We start from the raw sequence: 19400 nt of genomic DNA on the forward strand, positions 1-19400 counted from the left end.
ATCATTTATGTCATTTATATTAATTTTGCAAAACTTAAACGGTTTTTAAATATTTGCCAAATTTATCAAAATTGTCGAATAATTGAATTTTGTCATTTTGGACAATTTTGTCAATCTAATCAATTTTGTGAACTGTGCAAATTTTTTGAACTCTGAAGATTTGGGCATCTTAATCAAAATTGTCATTTTTTTGTCATTTTTTTCATTTTTGTAATTTTTGTAATTTTTGTCATTTTTGTCATTTTTGTCATTTTTGTCATGTTTGTCATTTTTGTCAATTTTGTCAATTTTGTCAATTTTGTCCATTTTGTCATTTTTTTTTCAATTTTTTCAATTTTTTCAATTTTTTCAATTTTGTCAATTTTGTCAATTTTGTCAATTTCGTCAATTTTGTCAATTATGTCAATTTTGTCAATTTTGTCAATTTTGTCAATTTAGTCAATTTTGTAAATGTTGTCAATTTTGACAATTTTGTCAATTTTGTCAATTTTGTCAATTGTGTCAATTGTTTCAATTTTGTCAATTTGTCAATTTTGTCAATTTTGCCAATTTTGTCAATTAAGTAAATTTTGCCAATTTTGTCAATTTTGTCAATTTTGTCAATTTTATCAATTTTGTCAATTTTTTTAATTTTGTAAATTTTGTGTATTTTGTCAATTTTGTCAATTTTGTCAATTTTGTCAATTTTGTCAATATTGTCTCATTTGTCAATTTTGTCAATTTTGTCAATTTTGTCAATTTTGTCAATTTTGTCAATTTTGTCAATTTTGTCAATTTTGTCAATTTTGTCAATTTTGTCAATTTTGTCAATTTTGTCAATTTTGTCAATTTTGTCAATTTTGTCAATTTTGTCAATTTTGTCAATTTTGTCAATTTTGTCAATTTTGTCAATTTTGTCAATTTTGTCAATTTTGTCAATTTTGTCAATTTTGTCAATTTTGTCAATTTTGTCAATTTTGTCAATTTTGTCAATTTTGTCAATTTTGTAAATTTTGACAATTTTGTCAATTTTGACAATTTTATCAATTTTGTCAATTTTGTCAATTTTGTCAATTTTGTCAATTTTGCCAATTTTGCTAATTTTGTCAATTTTGTCAATTTTGTTAATTTTGTCAATTTTCTCAATTTGGTCAATTTTGTCAATTTTGTCAATTTTGTCAATTTTTGTCAATTTTGTCAATTTTGTCAATTTGGTCAATTTTGTCAATTTTGTCAATTTTGTAAATTTTGTCAATTTCGTCAATTTTGACAATTTTGTCAATTTTGTCAATTTTGTCAATTTTGTCAATTTTATCAATTTTGTCAATTTTGTCAATTCTGTCAATTCTGTCAATTCTGTCAATTTTGTCAATTTTGTCAATTTTGTCAATTTTGTCAATTTTGTCAATTTTGTCAATTTTGTTAATTTTGTCAATTTTGTCAATTTTGTCAATTTTGTCAATTTTGTCAATTTTGTCAATTTTGTCAATTTTGTCAATTTTGTCAATTTTGTCAATTTTGTCAAATTAAATTTTTTTAAATTTTGTCAATTTTGTCAATTTTGTCAATTTTGTCAATTTTGTCAATTTTGTTAATTTTGTCAATTTTGTCAATTTTGTCAATTTTGTCAATTTTGTCAATTTTGTCAATTTTGTCAATTTTGTCAATTTTGTCAATTTTGTCAATTTTGTCAATTTTGTCAATTTTGTCAATTTTGTCAATTTTGTCAATTTTGTCAATTTTGTCAATTTTGTCAATTTTGTCAATTTTGTCAATTTTGTCAATTTTGTCAATTTTGTCAATTTTGTCAATTTTGTCAATTTTGTCAATTTTGTCAATTTTGTCAATTTTGTCAATTTTGTCAATTTTGTCAATTTTGTCAATTTTGTCAATTTTGTCAATTTTGTCAATTTTGTCAATTTTGTCAATTTTGTCAATTTTGTCAATTTTGTCAATTTTGTCAATTTTGTCAATTTTGTCAATTTTGTCAATTTTGTCAATTTTGTCAATTTTGTCAATTTTGTCAATTTTGTCAATTTTGTCAATTTTGTCAATTTTGTCAATTTTGTCAATTTTGTCAATTTTGTCAATTTTGTCAATTTCGTCAATTTTGTCAATTTTGTCAATTTTGTCAATTAAGTCAATTTTGTCAATTTTGTCAATTTTGTTAATTTTGTCAATTTTGTCAATTTTGTCAATTTTGTCAATTTTGTCAATTTTGTCAATTTTGTCAATTTTGTCAATTTTGTCAATTTTGTCAATTTTGTCAATTTTGTCAATTTTGTCAATTTTGTCAATTTTGTCAATTTTGTCAATTTTGTCAATTTTGTCAATTTTGTCAATTTTGTCAATTTTGTCAATTTTGTCAATTTTGTCAATTTTGTCAATTTCGTCAATTTTGTCAATTTTGTCAATTTTGTCAATTAAGTCAATTTTGTCAATTTTGTTAATTTTGTCAATTTTGTCAATTTTATCAATTTTATCAATTTTGTCAATTTTGCCAATTTTGTCAATTTTGTCAATTTTGTCAATTTTGTCAATTTTGTCAATTTTGTCAATTTTATCATTTTGTCAATTTTGTCAATTTTATCAATTTTGTCAAAGCTGATTCAAGGAATTGCTTTTTATTTAAAAAATATTAGCAATTAAAATGTTTGGCCTGCTCAAAAATTGTATCCACACCAAATTCTATGTTAAATTGAAAAATATCAATTAAACCATGATTGTCTGCAAAATCATTGAAAAAAAAACAAGTTATTTCAAGAAATATTGAGGATATGTTCATTGAAAAGTATTATAACTAGGAAAAAAGACTCACTTTATCTGAATCGACAAGTCTCGCATTTCCAGCGTTTTTAAGGTAAGTTTTTGAACACCAAAAGGCCTCTAAAACCGAGGACCACGCAGTCAAATAAGCCATCATACTTTGGCCCGGCTGCTAAGAAGAATGCCATAAGTCTGGGCAGAAGCACTGCCCAAATGTTTAAGTGAATGCTCGAAATGACTGTCATAGGCGGCATTATTTTGTCTGATTTTTTTTGTTGATCCTCACGATTTCTCAAGAGATCTTCCGTCGTTTGCCCTGTTTATTCATTTGGTGGCCAACAAAATTATGACAACCATAAAAGCTTGGATGGGGTGGAGGCAAGGATGAGGTCTCATCTTTTATTGAGGATTACTTTTAGGTGTTAATAAATCTGGTTCTGTCTCTGTTTCAGAGTTCTTCTTTTTCAAGCTGTAAAACAAATCTCAGTAGAGAGATTTGAAGGATGTTTGTTGTTGGAGAAAGACATGATTGGAGGAAAAATAGGCTTATTTTCTGAAATGACAAATAAATATTTGATGAAATATCTTGTTTAATGAAATTATTTTATCGGCTATATCGCTGAAATTTTATATTATTGGAGAAAGAACATTTAAAAATTGAAAAGGTGATTTACTCTTCATTTCAAATATCATATTTTATTTCAAAGATATCGACCACTTAGTAATTTCAAAAAAGTTTGAAATCAGTCTAAGATTTTCGAGTCCGTTTTGAGAACTCGTTTTGGAGTTGTAAAAAAATATGTTGCTTCTCATTCGGAAAACGCAATCATCCACGAAAAACCATAGATCATTTCACTTTATAGCCCTACTTCTAGAACCTTTTTTGTTCTATTTGAACTTATTGAACTCTCAGACAAACCTTCGAAAATTAAAAAAAAAACTTGATGTTAGACGTTTGACTGAGATGATTATTAGAATCTACTAAACAAGTTCTTTGTTTTTTTATTATAATTTTTTTTCGAAATCTTTGAAAATCTATTTTAAATCTTTTGATACCAGCATGTAGAAACTTTATGAATTAGCAATATTTTAAAATGAAAACGAGAGCAAAATCGAACTACCAACTATGCAAATAACGGGTCAATATCGATATCAAACATGGGACGAAGGTAAAGAAATAAAAAGAGGGTCCCTCTCTCACTGAAACCAAATGTTCAATGTCATCCAATATTCAAACAAATCCCCCACCGGGTTCCACGGCGGGGTTTGTTTGTACCCATTTTAATTCAATTTCACAACCTCTACCCATGAGAAGGGCTCGGAATGGTGGAAATTGAGGAAAAAAAACTTTGTAGTCAGCGAAAAAAAGTCCACTCTTGTGTGCCCATTTTGGGGGGGGGGGGGGGGGCTATAAAGTGCGCTTTTATGCAAATGTTTTAAAGTTAAAAGAGCCCAAAAAAGTAAGAGAAATCTTTAATGGTGATAATTGAAGCATTGAACAAAAGCATCTATATTTTTCACCTTTACTGGAATAAAATAGGGGAGAGTGAATTTGTTACAGTATGTCAGTCGTTGAATTGAACCTGATTATGCTGTATTTGGTGATAAGTTATCTGATAAGACGAAAACACAAAAAGATGATTTTTTTAAAAATAAAATACCAAAACTTAAAAGCAACATTTTGCTCATAATTAAGTTTAGAGAGAATATGGACAATTCTTATGAAATGTTTTGAAGCAAGAATGTTAGCTAGAATTGAAATATTTTTTTTAGATTGTTTGTTTAATTCTGTTTAAAGCAATACACGTGGAAAAATGTTGAATTTGGATTGAAGCTGCAAAAGATGAGTTAATCCATCGTTGGGGAAATTAAATCTGTACAAATGGTGAACGAAAAAGTTTTATTTTTAACATTGGGTTGATATTTCCAAGGATGCGAAGTTTTTGGTGTTTAAATAATACAGGTGTTTAGGAAAATTTATTTTCTTAAAGATCTATCGAAATTTCCATGGAAAAAGAGACAAAGACTATTAAAATTCTAGAAAGGTTAGTTTCTTTTCGAAGATGTTATCAAAAAAATATTAAAAGTCATCACAATACAGCGAAAATATAATTAAAAATAGTACTAAATCGAGCTAGAGTAATAAATAAACCAGTATGCATGTTAAAAGATATTGTTCAAAATTTTCTTATATCTTGAAGATCACAACGTTTGCTTTTGAAACGAAAATTCTGCAAAAAAAAACCTGTGACCTCTTAACGCAGATTTGACGTTTACCAAATTTTAAACGATTTGGCTTACCAGTTTGCAATTTTTAAACGTTGTTCAAAAACAGAACAATCCTTATGACTTATTTGACCTATTTGATAAGAAAAAAAAAACAAACAAAAATGCCTTGAGAAACCTAGTACAGAAGTCAACTTCATTGAGGACATGAGTAAACTTAGTCAAAAATGACACTTTGGGTTACAATCAAAGTTGTGCATAATTTTACAAAATCTATTTTTAAAAATGTTCACCAATGCTCCAAAGACAAGATGTAGGGCTCTGAAACTCACACTTTTTAACGATATTTCAAACTGAATTTCTAATTTTAATTTCAAAAAGTTATAAATTACCCTAAGGAGTCCACTTTTTTCGTGAAGACTTCTTTTGCGAGCAGTAAATCCTAAGAGTTGAAAAGGATTTTTTTTCTTTTTTTAAGATATTGATTTTTACACAGCACGACATTTATAATAATTTTTCAATAAATGAAAATAAATATAATTACCTGATTTAATGACAAAAATTATAGGTTTAGTCAGAAAATTGAAGCTTTTTATTTTTTGGTTTGGAAAACAAGGTTGAGAAAAGATTTTTATAAAAACGAGATCTTAAAACATCACAATACAAGTTATCTTTGAACATTTTAAGCCTTCAGCTATATACAAAAACTAAAAATTGAAAGTAAAAAGTCAGGCTTTAAATACAGTCCGAATCTTCTAATGAAGCAAGCAAACTTACAAGAATTAAGACTGAGGTTTTGCCTTTATTTGAAGTGTGAAGTGAAGCAACACCCTGGATCACCTCAAGCTACTCTTAAATTTGATTTCTTGATCTTCTTAATCATTCATTTTTCTCGTTCGTTTGCATTCGTTTAGGTTGAAGTATCATATCATACTAAGAAGCAACAATCATCAATTTCGTTACAATTTCGTTTAATTTGACTTAAAATTTGTATTTTATTGAAACATCCAACGATTTAAACGAAATAGAAAATTAAATGTACGCAACAGCATTTGTTTTGTTAAAAAATTCCAATTTTTACTTTGAAAATATTGATTCGAATGAAAAAAAGAACAATGTAATCTAGATTACCGAATTGTTTTTAATACTTTTTCCCGCTTTGTTATTTTTTTGTTTGGTTGTTGAATTCGAAATGGTCAAGATTGAAAAAATATGAAGTACATATGTTTAAATTTTGGCTCATAATAAGCACAAATCTAGCTTTATTGTTATTTATAACTTAAACGCCAGAAACAAAACTTACTGTATAAAAATTTGTCTTCCCTTTTTCTGATTTGAGAGAATTTCTATCTCGAATTCTTAAAAAGTATATTTATGATAATTTTAACTCATTTGTAAATATAAATTTTAAATACATTGAGATAAAGACATAAAACTACGATACTTGGGACGTTAAGTTTACTTATCTATTCTACACTATTTTGTTTATTTATAGAGGATTTTATCCAAATTGGTCAAATTTTCGTCATAAAAATGAAATTTTAAAGTTTTAAAAATATGTTCGAATATTGTTTGAAAAGGTCAATTAGGTATTCTATTCAAGAAGTGGGGTGAAAATTCGAATTGTGTGAAATATTGAAACAAATTGTTTATTATTTAACATCAAAACCAACATTTTGGAAGAGTTTTTTGTCAAAACTTTGATTGAAAATTCAGTTTGAAATTTTATTCCTCTTTGTATTTGAGTTTAAAATCTCAAAAAAAATCAAATTAGCTTCAATGGTTAAGAAATGAAGAGGATCCAACTTGATTTCCTTATCATTTTTTCTAATTTGACCTAATTTTTAAATTTTTACTTTATTATTTTTTCAAACTGAATTATTAATGAAAGTTTTGACAAAAAAAATTATTTCAAAATAAAAGTTTTGTTGTTTCATCGTAGACAACGTGTTCAACAATTATTTCAGTTCGTTTTTTTCATTCCATTCCTTGAATTGAATTGATATAATTAACCTTTTGAAATAATAGTTAAACATATTTTTTTCAATTTTCAAATATCTAATTTTGTGTTTCGAAAATGCGATCCGTATGTAGAGGGTGTGTCGTTTGGCAACTTTTTTCGAATTTCAAGTATCTTATGGTCTAAAAATATCTGTTTTGGGAAAATCTGGGAATTATGCAGATTTTTGACATTCAATTTAGGTACCCGGGTTTTGATTTTAAATTTTGTATGGGAAAATGAATGGAAAATTTGTTTGGAGAATGTCTCTTTTTTGGAAAATTTTGTTTCCACGCAGGGCAAATGAAATTCCAAAATTGTGAGCTTACTGTAAAATTTCCTGAATACACTTTTTAGCATATGATAAGTAAAGCCTCAAACACAGAATTGTTTTTTTTTTTTCATGAAAAGAAACTAGCAACAAGTCACATCCGCATAAAATACTTCCGAGTCTGATTAATCTAATATTAATTTATTTTCAAAGATTAATGAACGAAACCGTATCGTTATTGAACAATCCAAACAAAAAGATTGCTTGCAAGAGAACAAGTCTCCATTGATTTGAATGAAAATAAAATAAATGATGGCTTGCTAGGGGATTAGTTCCCAATTTTTTTAAAAATAAAATAAAATTAAAGATGGCTGGCTAGAGAACAGCTCATTGTTTTGAAAGATCATGAATAAACGATGGTATGCAAGAGGACAAGTCCCCATTTTTTCGATTAAAATAATATAAAAGATAGCTAGCAAGAGAAGAAGTCCCAGTTCTTTTGTCGAATATAAACTAAATAAATGATGACTTGCTAGAGGACAAGTTCCCATTGTGTGAATGATCAAAAATTAAAGATGGCTTGCAAGTGGAAAATCCCCGTTGTATTGAATGATCATAAATGAAAAAGCTTACCAAAGGAGAAGTTCTCTTTTTTATGAATAAATTTAAATAAAAGAAGACCTGCAAAAATCTACATTATTTTGAATTAAAATTTAATTATAGATGGCTTGCTTGAGGACAAGTCTTCATTGTTTTGCAAGGTCATGAATTAAAGATGGTTTGCAAGAGGACGAGTCCTCATTATTCTGAATAATCATAAATAGGAAATAGCTTGCTAGACAACAAGTCCTTATGGTTTTGAAAAAAAAAAAAATTAAAAAAATGGTGGCATACAAGAGGACAAGTCCCCATTGTTTTTGAATCAAATTAAATGAAAGATGGCTTAAAAGAGAACAAGCCTTCATTGTTTTGAATGATCATAAATTAAAGATGACTGGCAAGAGAACAAGTTCCCATTATTTTGATTGAAGGTTAAATGAAAGATGGCTTGAAAAAGGACAAATCCCAATTGTTTTGAATTAAAACTGAACAAAATATGGTTTTCAAGAGGACAAGTCCCCATTGTTATGGAATAAAATTAAATTTAAATTGGCTTGCAAGATGACAAGTCTCAATTCTTTTGGATAATTAAAAATTAAAAATGGCTTACAAGAGGACAAGTCCCCATTTTTTTTGGATAAAATTAAATCAAAGAAGGTTTGCAAGTCCTTATTTTTTTTAAATGAAAATTAAATTAACGGTGACTTGCCAGAGGACAAATGAAACAGAATAAATAACTAAAAGATGGCTTGCAAAAGGACAATTCTTCATTGTTGTTTAATAATGTTAAATAACAGATGGCTTGCTCGAGGACAATTCCTTGATGTTTTGAATGATGATTAATAAAAGGTGGCTTGCTAGAGGACAAGTCTTCATTGTTTTGAGTGAAAGGTAAATCAAAGATCGTTTGCTAAAGGACAAGTCCTCACAATTTTGTACAAAGCTTAAAAAGATATTATGTAAGAGGACAAGTGCCTATTGTTTTTGAAAGGTCTGGAATAATGTATGGCTTGCAAGAGGACAAATCTCCATTTTTTTATGAAAATTTTATCAAAATTCAAAATCCTTTAATAAAATAAAACTTAAGCTGTTATTACGGTCTAAAATTGAAAAACTCAAATTATCCAAAGTTCAAAAGATGGATTCTGCAATATGAGCCTTGAAAAAATAAAATTGGTTTTTAATTTAATAAATAAATTTCATCATACTTTCGCAACCATCTTATAAGATTGATGGGTTAGATTTCAACGTCACAGATTGAAAGTTAAAACACAAATTTTTAGTCGTCTATCTTCAACTCTAGCATTACAATCATGAACATATATGTCAAATTATAAAAAATTAAATTTTTGGCAGTGTTTTCTGGAAAATTTCTTGTTCTTAAGTTATTTCACTAGATATCGTAAAAAACAGCTGAAATCTGATGTAAATCGTTGTTCAAAAGTGCTATCAATAGTAGTTTTTTTTTAATTCCAAATCGAATTCGTCTTCGAAAAGATACAGTTAACTAATTTTTTGTGAATATAAAAAAGTGAAACAAAGCTTGCATTTTAAACTTAACTTTAACTTAAGCAAGCTATCTCAATCAAAAATTCATACCCAATTTTAATGTCTTCACTGCCGATTTGGCAACGAATTGTCTAAATTTCAGTTTTGAAATAATCCTTTTTCCTTATCTCATTCTACAGTTTTTGATAAATTCTAAATCTGAACTCAAGTTGCTATCAAAATCTTGTTTTTGGAACAAGATTCTTAATTTTGTAGTTTGCTTTTTTTTTACAATACACGAATTGGATTATAAACAAGAGTTTTATTTGTTTGAAAATCCTTCATTTCAACATGTCAATCAGAAATGTTTATCTTCATCTAGAACTTTGAATTTTGGGCTGGTGTTATCCAATCCTCAATTATTGCATATTCATTCATTGAAAATTCCTTTTATTAACTTTAAATAATTAATAAATATTAATTTAAATTTTAGTTTGATACACTTGGTAAAAAAAATTAAATACCAGAATAAAGATATGTGTCGATATTGAGATCAAATTTAAAACATTTTAGAAAAATTCATATGAAAAATTGACATATTTTGTCTTCTCATATTTCTCAATAAGCCTGAGTTATGTGCATTTAGCCCTCATTCCTCCTGAACACTCAACACAAACACATACACTCCCACGCACTCAGCCAGCTCGTTCGCACTGACTTACCTGGAGGCTTGCTGGCTGCCCTTCTTCTCCTTCCGGGTACTATCGCGGGAGTTGGAATTCGTTGATAGCGTCGAGTCGTTCCGGTTCAGAGCCAGGGCCTGTTGAACTCCACATCGGACCAGGGAGAGTGGCTTGAGCGTTACACTAGCGAGCAGAGAAGGCAAACAGGAGGTCCATTTGCGTGTGTATCCGGATGAGGGAGGCAGTTGTGGGTGGTAGTTTGATTGACCGGTTTGTTGCAACATGGTTGTTGGAAACAAAATGGATGGCGAGAAAGAAAGAGAAAAAAGAGAGGCAAAAAAAACCGGAGCTAGAGTAAAGTAATTGAATTTATCGAGGCGCATTGTTGTATCGATTGGTAAGATTACTTTTCACACTTGCACTTTTTTTTGTGGGGGTGGAGGTAACAAAACGGGAAACAGGATGAATCGTTCCCAGGATCTGCCATGGCCAGGATCCGGTGATGGATTGGAACAAAGGTAACATTCTCGGAAGAACGTCAACAACATCGAACACCATCGAGAAAGACCATCGTCGTGCAAAAAAAAAAATTGTGCATCGGATCAAACGGTGGAATCATGGGTCGTGTTTTTGAACAAACTTGCGTACCTGCCAGGGACGAATTGTGTAGCTTGATGTGATTATAAATTCCACAAGAAAAAACACACTCATATACAAAAAATGTGATGTGAATTGATAATTATAGAATTTTGTTTTTAAATCCATTTAATCCATCAATATTTGAATAAACCTTATTTTTCGACCTTTTTTTTCTTAACAGTACTTTAAGGTTGGATTTCAGACGCAGATTTATTTGAAAGCAGAAACGTAGCTTTCAATGATTTTTTCACGAGTTTTTGATTTTCTTCAATCATCCATCCCGACCCTTCATTGATGTTCTTCCAATGTTGTACAGATTTGTTAAGATAATTATTTGGACTTTAACTTTGTTTATCTTTAATACACTCTGAGTGAATTTTATGCAAGCAAACCACAAATGAAATAGAAATATTAGTTCAAATTCATGCTAAAACTTGACTATGTGCTGTTTGCTATCTTGAAACGTAGTGGAAAAAACTTCTTAGCTTTCTAGAAAAATTGGCTAAATCGACAAAAAAATTAAACAACTAAAGCTCCACTTTGTTCTATGTTTCTCACTCAAAACAGAAATTTACTTTGAGGGAAGCACAATTCAATGTAAAATAGTAAGAAAATCTCAACACGGCATTTTTAATTTTCATTGATTAGTTCTTGATAATGTTCGTTGGTAATTTTGAAATTTGCTCAAAGTTTGCAATATCCCGGCATGATGTCATGAATTTTAAAAGTAAAATATAAAAAAAGGGGGGGGAGCCGCCGAAATGACATATGAAAAACACTGCTGGAAAATTCAACTAAGAGGACTTCGACTGCACATGATTTGATTTACTGCATTTCGTTTAAACATGTTTTACAGGTATTTTGCAGATTTACATATATTAAGGCTCAGTAGCACTTTTTGATAAGTTTAAACTAAGGTTGGCAGATTTTTTTCCACACGTATCCAGATAATTTTAAAGAAAAAACACCTGGCAAAATCCGTGTATTTGTATGGTAAATTATTGGCAAACAAATTTGGGCAAATTTGGTCAAAACCCAGGAATTTATCAACAAAAAAAATAAAACTTTAACTTTCATGATTATGTAGATTCAATTTTATCGGCCTAGCGGTGAAAAGTGATGTCCTTTTTAGTAGGGACATCTAAAGTATATGAAGTATTTATATAGGTGGATAGAAGGTTAGATGAAAATGAAAGATGTTGAAAATGAGCGGGTAGAATTTGTTTAGAACAGGGGTGAGCAACCTTTTGAAGCAACGGGCAACTTTTAGTTTGAAATTGTTTCGGCGGGCCGCATTAAAATAAAATTTAGGTAATAATAGTTTGCAGAGCTTTACGTAGTTTTTTATAACGACAAATTGTTGACAGCGAAAAATTGTAAAAAGATAAATAAAACGAATGCATGTACTTTTATAAACATTTTTTTTAATTAAAGGTGATTAAACCAGCCAAAATTGAATAGGTCCATCACTAAATCTTGATCATGTTACAATAATTGAAATGTTTTTATTTATCTAAAATGTTAAGTGAATATTCCTTGTTTGCAAAGAGAAAACATCATTTGCTTCCCGTTTATTCATTAAAAACTAAAATAATTGTGAAAGTCTGTCTATGGTTCATAAAAAATTTGAACCATTTTCTGTGAAAAACCCCTTTTTATTTCGAGCCAATGCGTTCCATCATCACTTCCCTTCAAAAGTTTCATGGAGCTTGATCATAGCGATTTATTTCTGTGCGTATTTTTGGAAAGTTTTTTCACAATTTATTAAACATTTTTTTGAAGCGTCAATTTTTTTCTATAAACGGCGTTTTTTTTTTAATTTGCAGTTCCGTATGAAATCATTGCATTGAAATGTTGAGCAAGGTTTCAAAATGAAGAAAAAAATTTACTTTCACGGATTTTTAACATGATTTGTCATTGTTACTGTTTACATTTTCGGTTCTAGAATTTTTTTACAGATTTCATTTATTTTATTAATTTCATTGAGATACCTCTGGAATAGGCTTTCTAAGGCTGAATAATGAAAATCTTAGGCTTTGCTAGTGCTTATTTTGAAGTAAAAGGACTCAATTTGATCAATGTTTGTTATGATCTGCCTATAAAATTTCTGAAAATAGCATCACACATAACACAATCATTCATTTTTTTTGTCAGCTCTGGTTTTCAAGATCACTTTAAAAAATAGGTAAAAAAAACAGGGCTTGTGATATAGCTCAGTTGGCAAGTCTGTTGTCTCCTGAGCCAATGTCCGCGAGTTAAGTTTTTCAATAACGATCCGCCAACTGTAACGTTGATAAAGTCGCGAATGCCATAAAGATGGTAAAACGACTATAATCTAAAAAAAAAAAAAAAAAACAACAAGTTATTCAATTTGATTACTTTTTTAACGAAACTGTAGAATACAAATACTTATTGATTCAATGATCAACTTTCCCGAAAACCGCTAGTAATTTCGAGTTCTGAGAATAAAAATTTATGGAAGTTTTCTTTTTTCCAAAGCTTAAAATTTTAAAGAAAAATTAAGCTTATTTGAATCATTGATATTTTTCAAACCGTTAACCAAATCATTTCACAGTCTTCAACAAAGTTGTTGTATGAATTAAAATATTCAATATCCAATATTCAATAACTTTCTTCAATGATGCCAGAAGAAGTTGTAATCTTATTTTTCATAATATCTATAAATTGTAGAATTCAATTTATTGAAAGCGTTGTATCTCTGTTACAAGAATATCTTGGCAATATTTGAGTCCAGGATTGAATGAAGGGTAGTAAATAGAATGAAACCCAGTTTTTCGATTTGATGTAGATTTATTTGACGGTTATGAAAAGGCTTTCAGACTGAGTGGACAACTTAATATTAACATTTAACATCCAGTACCGATATGGGAATCGACCCCATGCCTCAGGTGGTCCAAATTACCGTGTCACCAAGCTAACTACACGACCACCGAGACGTAAAAGATTGATTTAACCCAAAATTGATCACCGAAACTAGAAGTGATAGACAAAATTTGTGAAATATTTTGAGTTAAGGACGCTAAACTCAAACAAAATCAGTCGAATCATAGGCACCAAAAATACTGTTCCGCGGTGTAATCGTTAAAAACTTTTTGGTTTGAATAACAGAATTACAGATATTGTTTTTTTTTTGTCAAGAATTCAGAATTTCGCTGAGTTCTGTCGCTAAGATATCTATAATCGTTAGCCCAGTATTTATAATACAACTTTCCTTATTTCTGTCATTAATCAAAAACAAAAATTCACTTCATTATTCAATTGTAACTTGCTTGAAACGAAAAATAAAGACTCAACTAACTCCTATAATACGTTTTTCCAATAAACTCAATATAAAGCTGAAATCCTACAAAAAAATCAACAATCTTGATGATAATGGGACAAATGCAACTGCACACAAGTGACGTGTATATCATATTTTTGAAATATTTTCTTGATTTAGTTGGGATAAGGATTTTATGATAATGTACAATCTATCGTAGAAAAAACATCGTGAAATAATCGTGAGATAAGCTTCGCGGGCCGCACAAACATGTCTCGAGGGCCGCACGCGGCCCGCGGGCCGCGGGTTGCTCACCCCTGGTTTAGAAGCATATCATCACATATCAAATGATGACACATGACAAAAATTTGATATGTGATGATATGCTTCTAAACAAATTCTACCCGCTCATTTTCAACATCTTTCGTTTTCATCTAACCTTCTATCCACCTATATAAATACTTCATAATCTTTAGATGTCCCTACTAAAAAGGACATCACTTTTCACCGCTAGGCCGATAAAATTGAATCTACAGATATAAATTACCCAAGTAACACAGATCAAGCTAACTAGCATTTCGATGTTTTATTATGGTTTTATTATGGCTTTTTTTGTGCAGCTCGGTTTATGATGGTTTTATTATGGTCATGCAAAATGCTTATATTCTTGAATCGACCATCTGTTTTTAGATAGTTTTGAAAACACTCATAAATCTTCCATTAAACATACTGTTTTAGTTATTTAAAAAGAGTTAGGAATGCTTTGTTTAAACTATAATAAAACACAAATTTAGAAGTTTGCTCCAAGCTTTCTTTTGCATGTTCTATAATAGCACTCAGTGCCTGATTATTAAACCGCCATAAAACTTAGTGACAGTTCTCGATCAAGATGTCAAATCAGGACACGCTCAGATTCGATAGCACATATTTGAATTAGAATTCCCATTTTTACACATTTTTGATAAGTTCTGTGTGTTGATTTTGAGTTAAAATAATAAAAAATTATAAAAATCTATGAAAACTTCGAATTACCGGAAGTGGAATGAATAACTCTACAATATGAGTATTGAGTGAAAGAGTTCAAATAGGAGGAACAAAATTTTTTGCTTGACGCCATCATTAATACAAGATGGCGGCTTCCGCTTTTATTTTCAAAGTTGTAAATAACTGAAAATATCATGAAACCTTATAAAAATTGTTATTAGATGAAAGTAATAAACGAGTAGAAGTCGAATTTCGTTGTCCACTCAACTTGAAAATACTGTAAATGACTGAAAATCGCCTCAAACCCTTACAATATGGGTATTAGTTGAAAGAAATGAACCAGTAAAAGTCGAAGTTCGTTATTTGACGCCATCCGAATTCAAGATGGTGGTTTCCGCTGAACTTTAAAATGTTGTATATGACTTATAATCGTATGAAACCTCAACAATATTGGTATTGGGTAAAAGGGCTAAACGAGTAGTAGTCGATTTTCTCTTTCCGCTTTACTCTGAAATGCTGTAAGTGACCCAAAATCGCACAAAGCAACCACAATACAGACCCCGAGCGTTTTTGGCAACATTCGATTTAGGAAACATCCGATTTTGGCGCATGTCCCTCAATCAAACAAATAACAGAAATAACATAACCTTATAGTTTTCGCTTTAATAGGACCAATACAATTTAGACATATCAGCATGATAGACATAATACAACGACATAAATAGCAAATGGCAAAAAACAAAAACTATCGACAAAACACGAAAAGTGCTAGATGCATCAAAAACATGATAAAAAATGTAGTACAAAGTATAAACAAAGTTGGGAAAAAAATCGTTCGATTTGAACAACACAAAATGTTCGAGCGGGTTGCCAAAAACAATCAGGGTCTGGTTCTTCTAGTTTATCCCTTTCAACGAATACCAATATTGTAAAGCTTTCGTGCGGTTTTTAGTCATTTGCCGAATTTTAAAGCTCAGTGGAAGCCGCCATCTTGGATTTCAAGATGTCGTTTGATAGAAAACTTCGACTTCTACTCGTTTGGTCCTTTCACACAATGCCTATATTGTGGGAGTTTCATGCGATTTTCAGTGTTTAACTGCATTTTAAAGTTCAGTGAAAGCCACCATCTTGGATTTCGAGATGCACCTGATAGCAAAATTTGACTTCTTCTAGGTTAGCCCTTTTAGCCAATACCCATATTGTGGGTGTTTCATGCGGTTTTTTAGTTATTTACAGCATTTTAAGGTTCAGCGAAAGTCGCCATCTTGGATTTCAAGAGGATCTGATAGAAAAATTTCACTTAAACTGATTAAGCCATTTTACCCAATGACCATATTGTGGATATTTCTAGTGACTTTCAATTATTTCAATCATTTTATAGTTCAGTGGAAGCCGCAATCTTGGATTTCAAGATGACGCCTAATTGCGAAATTTGTATTCTACTCGTTGATCCTTTTCAACTTATACCCATATTGCGGGAGTTTCATGTGATTTTCAGTGATTAAGTGAGTGGAAGCCGCCATCTTGGATTTCAAGTTGACGTCCGATAGCGAAATTCGACTTCTTATAGTTTAGCCCTTTCACCAAATACCAATATTGTGGGCCTTTCATGCGATTCTCAGTGACTAACAGCATTTCAAAGTTCAGCGGAAGACACCATCTTGGATTTCAAGATGGCGTCGAAAAGAAAAAAATCGGCTTCTTCTAGTTTAGCCCTTTCAACCAATACCCATATAGTGGTTGTTTAGTGCGACTTTTTGTCATTTACAGCATAAAAAGTTCAGCGGATGCCGCCATCTTGGATTTCAAGATGGCGTCAGACAACGAAATTTGACTTCAACACATGATTTATTCCACGGGTGATTAACAACCAATCCGTTTTTATTTAAAATGTCTGTCCTCATTTACTGTACTAAGGATTAACAACTCAGAAATGAGGAACTCGTCCTTAGCGTGTAATTGGTTGGCTTGCGAGAGAAACGTCAAATCGTAGCTTTTTTTGGGGTCATCATTAAACCATAATAAAACTATGAATTGACTCACGCCATGTTGGTTGCAAAATCGAAGGACACAAAATGACGCCATGTTGATGGATTCACAATGCAAGAATCGGAAAATATTTTTTCAGGCCTATTTTCCATCAATTCCATCATGATTGACCATCAGATTTGACGAGGCGCATTTATTTTAAGATACTATTTCATACACATTTTACCTAAAATCTTGACTGGCAGTTCAAAAGAGGCTCATAATATGGTTAAAACATTGGTATTTTGGCTATTAATTTTACCAGATCATAAATATCTCAATAATGCAATCATCATTCATCAACCATTATGGTTGCTGGAAAAAATAAAAATAAAACTCCGAGAACTCACAGAATCGAAAAAAACAAAAATTCCTAACATGTTTAATAATAGCTTTTTAAAAGCTTTGGTGACCAACATTGATGACCAACAATTATATGTCATGAAGACGTTTCTAGGGTAGGGCCAAATAGCCTAATTTTGGCTTTATAAGAGTCCAGGTGATGTTATAGAATGCGCTTTAGCTTTTTATGAAGATTAATGCTATAGTCCAAACGAAATTTTGCTGACCATAATAAAGCTAAAATTGTTACTTGGGTACGGTGATTAATCCTTCATAAAATTTCATGATTATTTTTATAAAACTTGGTCAACAAATTTCAATTTGAGCGTACAAATAAAAAAACTACACAATTTGTTTTTTATTAGTTAAATGTTGGCGAATAAAGTGAAGAAATCGAGGAAAATCCAAGGCTGGACCGGACTTCTCTTTTTTTTTTATTAAATATCCGGGCAAACCCGTATAAACCGGGCAATCATTCAAGCTTAGTTAAAAAATCTTATTAAAGCTTCCATAATATTCCTAGTTGTTTTTAATTTCTCCATTTTGAAAATTTCGAAGTGGGAAGAGGGAGGAGTATCACAATATAAAAAATAATATTTTAAGTAGCCAAAGGCTGAAAGTCTTTCTTATAAACACGAATCAAAAATATTTTAAGTTTGCCAGCATTACATTAAATATATATAGGAGAGTGATTTTTTGTACTCAGCTTTCTTAAATAAGCTCCAATGCTTTGACTCTACGTGAACAGAAAATAAAAATTCATACCTTCAGTTAATGGAAAATAATTGATATTGTTATTTTGGCTGCCATTTGGAAAAAAGTGTAGAAGACTTTAAACGTTATAAATTCGTTACATAACATGGTTGCATGGTACGAAAAATTCTTACCTAAGTTTTCAAAGCGTGATCAAAAAGTAGGACTTTCGCATCACCAAAAACATTAACAAGAAATGAATTTAAAAGACTTCTTAGAAAGAATGCTAGCCAATCGAGGGGTTTATATGACCAAAGTAGTCGGAACAGAATCTTTGTTCGTTTTCATTTAAAAAAGCCAGAATTTTTGTGAACTAGTCCTGTGTATCTATTGTTAAAAATAACGTACATACAGATTTCAGTGAAAGTGAATGTTTCTTTGAAATGATCAAATTACAACTTAACTCTGAGAGTTCTTCTTTGTAAATATAATTGCTGGCATTAAACAAATGCTTAAGTTTTTCTTTATGCTCTTGAAATGAGTAATTTGAATAGTCATAGGCTGTAGGGTCAGATAGGGTCGTTTATAACTGTTTTTTTGGCAACATTCAATTAGAACTATTACTCAATATAACTCCACAATTAGAAACAAACTTTCTCTTTGTTGGTTTCGAAATAAACATGAAAACATTTGAACTCTCCATAGGTTTTTTTTCCAAAATAATTAGGAGGTGCTTTTTGCTTTTATGTTATTTTTGATTGAAACCTGAGAATTCCGGTTGTATCGTAGAGCTTGAGTTATATTCATTTCATGAAAACTGTTAATAAAAGTAGTCATTCAAAAAAAGTAAAATAAACATTAATGAAAAAAAAAACATTTGTGGTTTCAAAGTTTCAATAAACTTGAAAATTTGTAGCTTTTCACTCTTATTCGACATTTTAGTAAGCTTAAATCATACGATGGAGTATTTTTTTGCGATGAAGATGAAAAACATCAAAATATCTAAAGGCTTTTAAAATCAGGGCTTATAAAAATTATTCCTTTTTTTTTAATATTAAAAAGGGGGCATTTTTGTCAGATTTTAGATTTCAAACTTTGAGTGGAATTTTTACAATTCTAATTGATTTTGATCAAGATTGTTGATCCAATAAATTCCTGAAAAAAATATTATGTCCTGATAAAAACAAGACAAAATTTTAAACAATTTAAAATTGCTAAAATTGTGAAAATTAAAAATTAAAAAAAGCGACAAAAATGATTCAAATTCAATTTTGTCAATAACAATAATGACAGAAACCAAAAATGGCAAAAATGACAAAAATGACAAAAATGACAAAAATGACAAAAATGACAAAAATGACAAAAATTACAAAAATGACAAAAATGACAAAAATGACAAAAATGACAAAAATGACAAAAATG

The 19400-nt window shown here is 30.0% G+C and overlaps 1 protein-coding gene across 1 annotated transcript in view; it reads right to left on the reverse strand.

Moving 5' to 3' along the window:
* LOC129754562 (dopamine D2-like receptor) overlaps window positions 1–19400 on the reverse strand; it is an 83641-nt gene that overhangs the window by 37256 nt on the left and 26985 nt on the right. Inside the window, exon 4 of the mRNA XM_055750703.1 lies at window positions 10052–10195. Coding sequence (XP_055606678.1) covers window positions 10052–10195 — 144 coding nt within the window. The remainder of the gene's footprint in view (window positions 1–10051; window positions 10196–19400) is intronic.

The sequence above is a fragment of the Uranotaenia lowii genome, chromosome 3 (genome assembly GCF_029784155.1).
Source record: "Uranotaenia lowii strain MFRU-FL chromosome 3, ASM2978415v1, whole genome shotgun sequence".
Lineage (NCBI taxonomy): Eukaryota > Metazoa > Arthropoda > Insecta > Diptera > Culicidae > Uranotaenia > Uranotaenia lowii.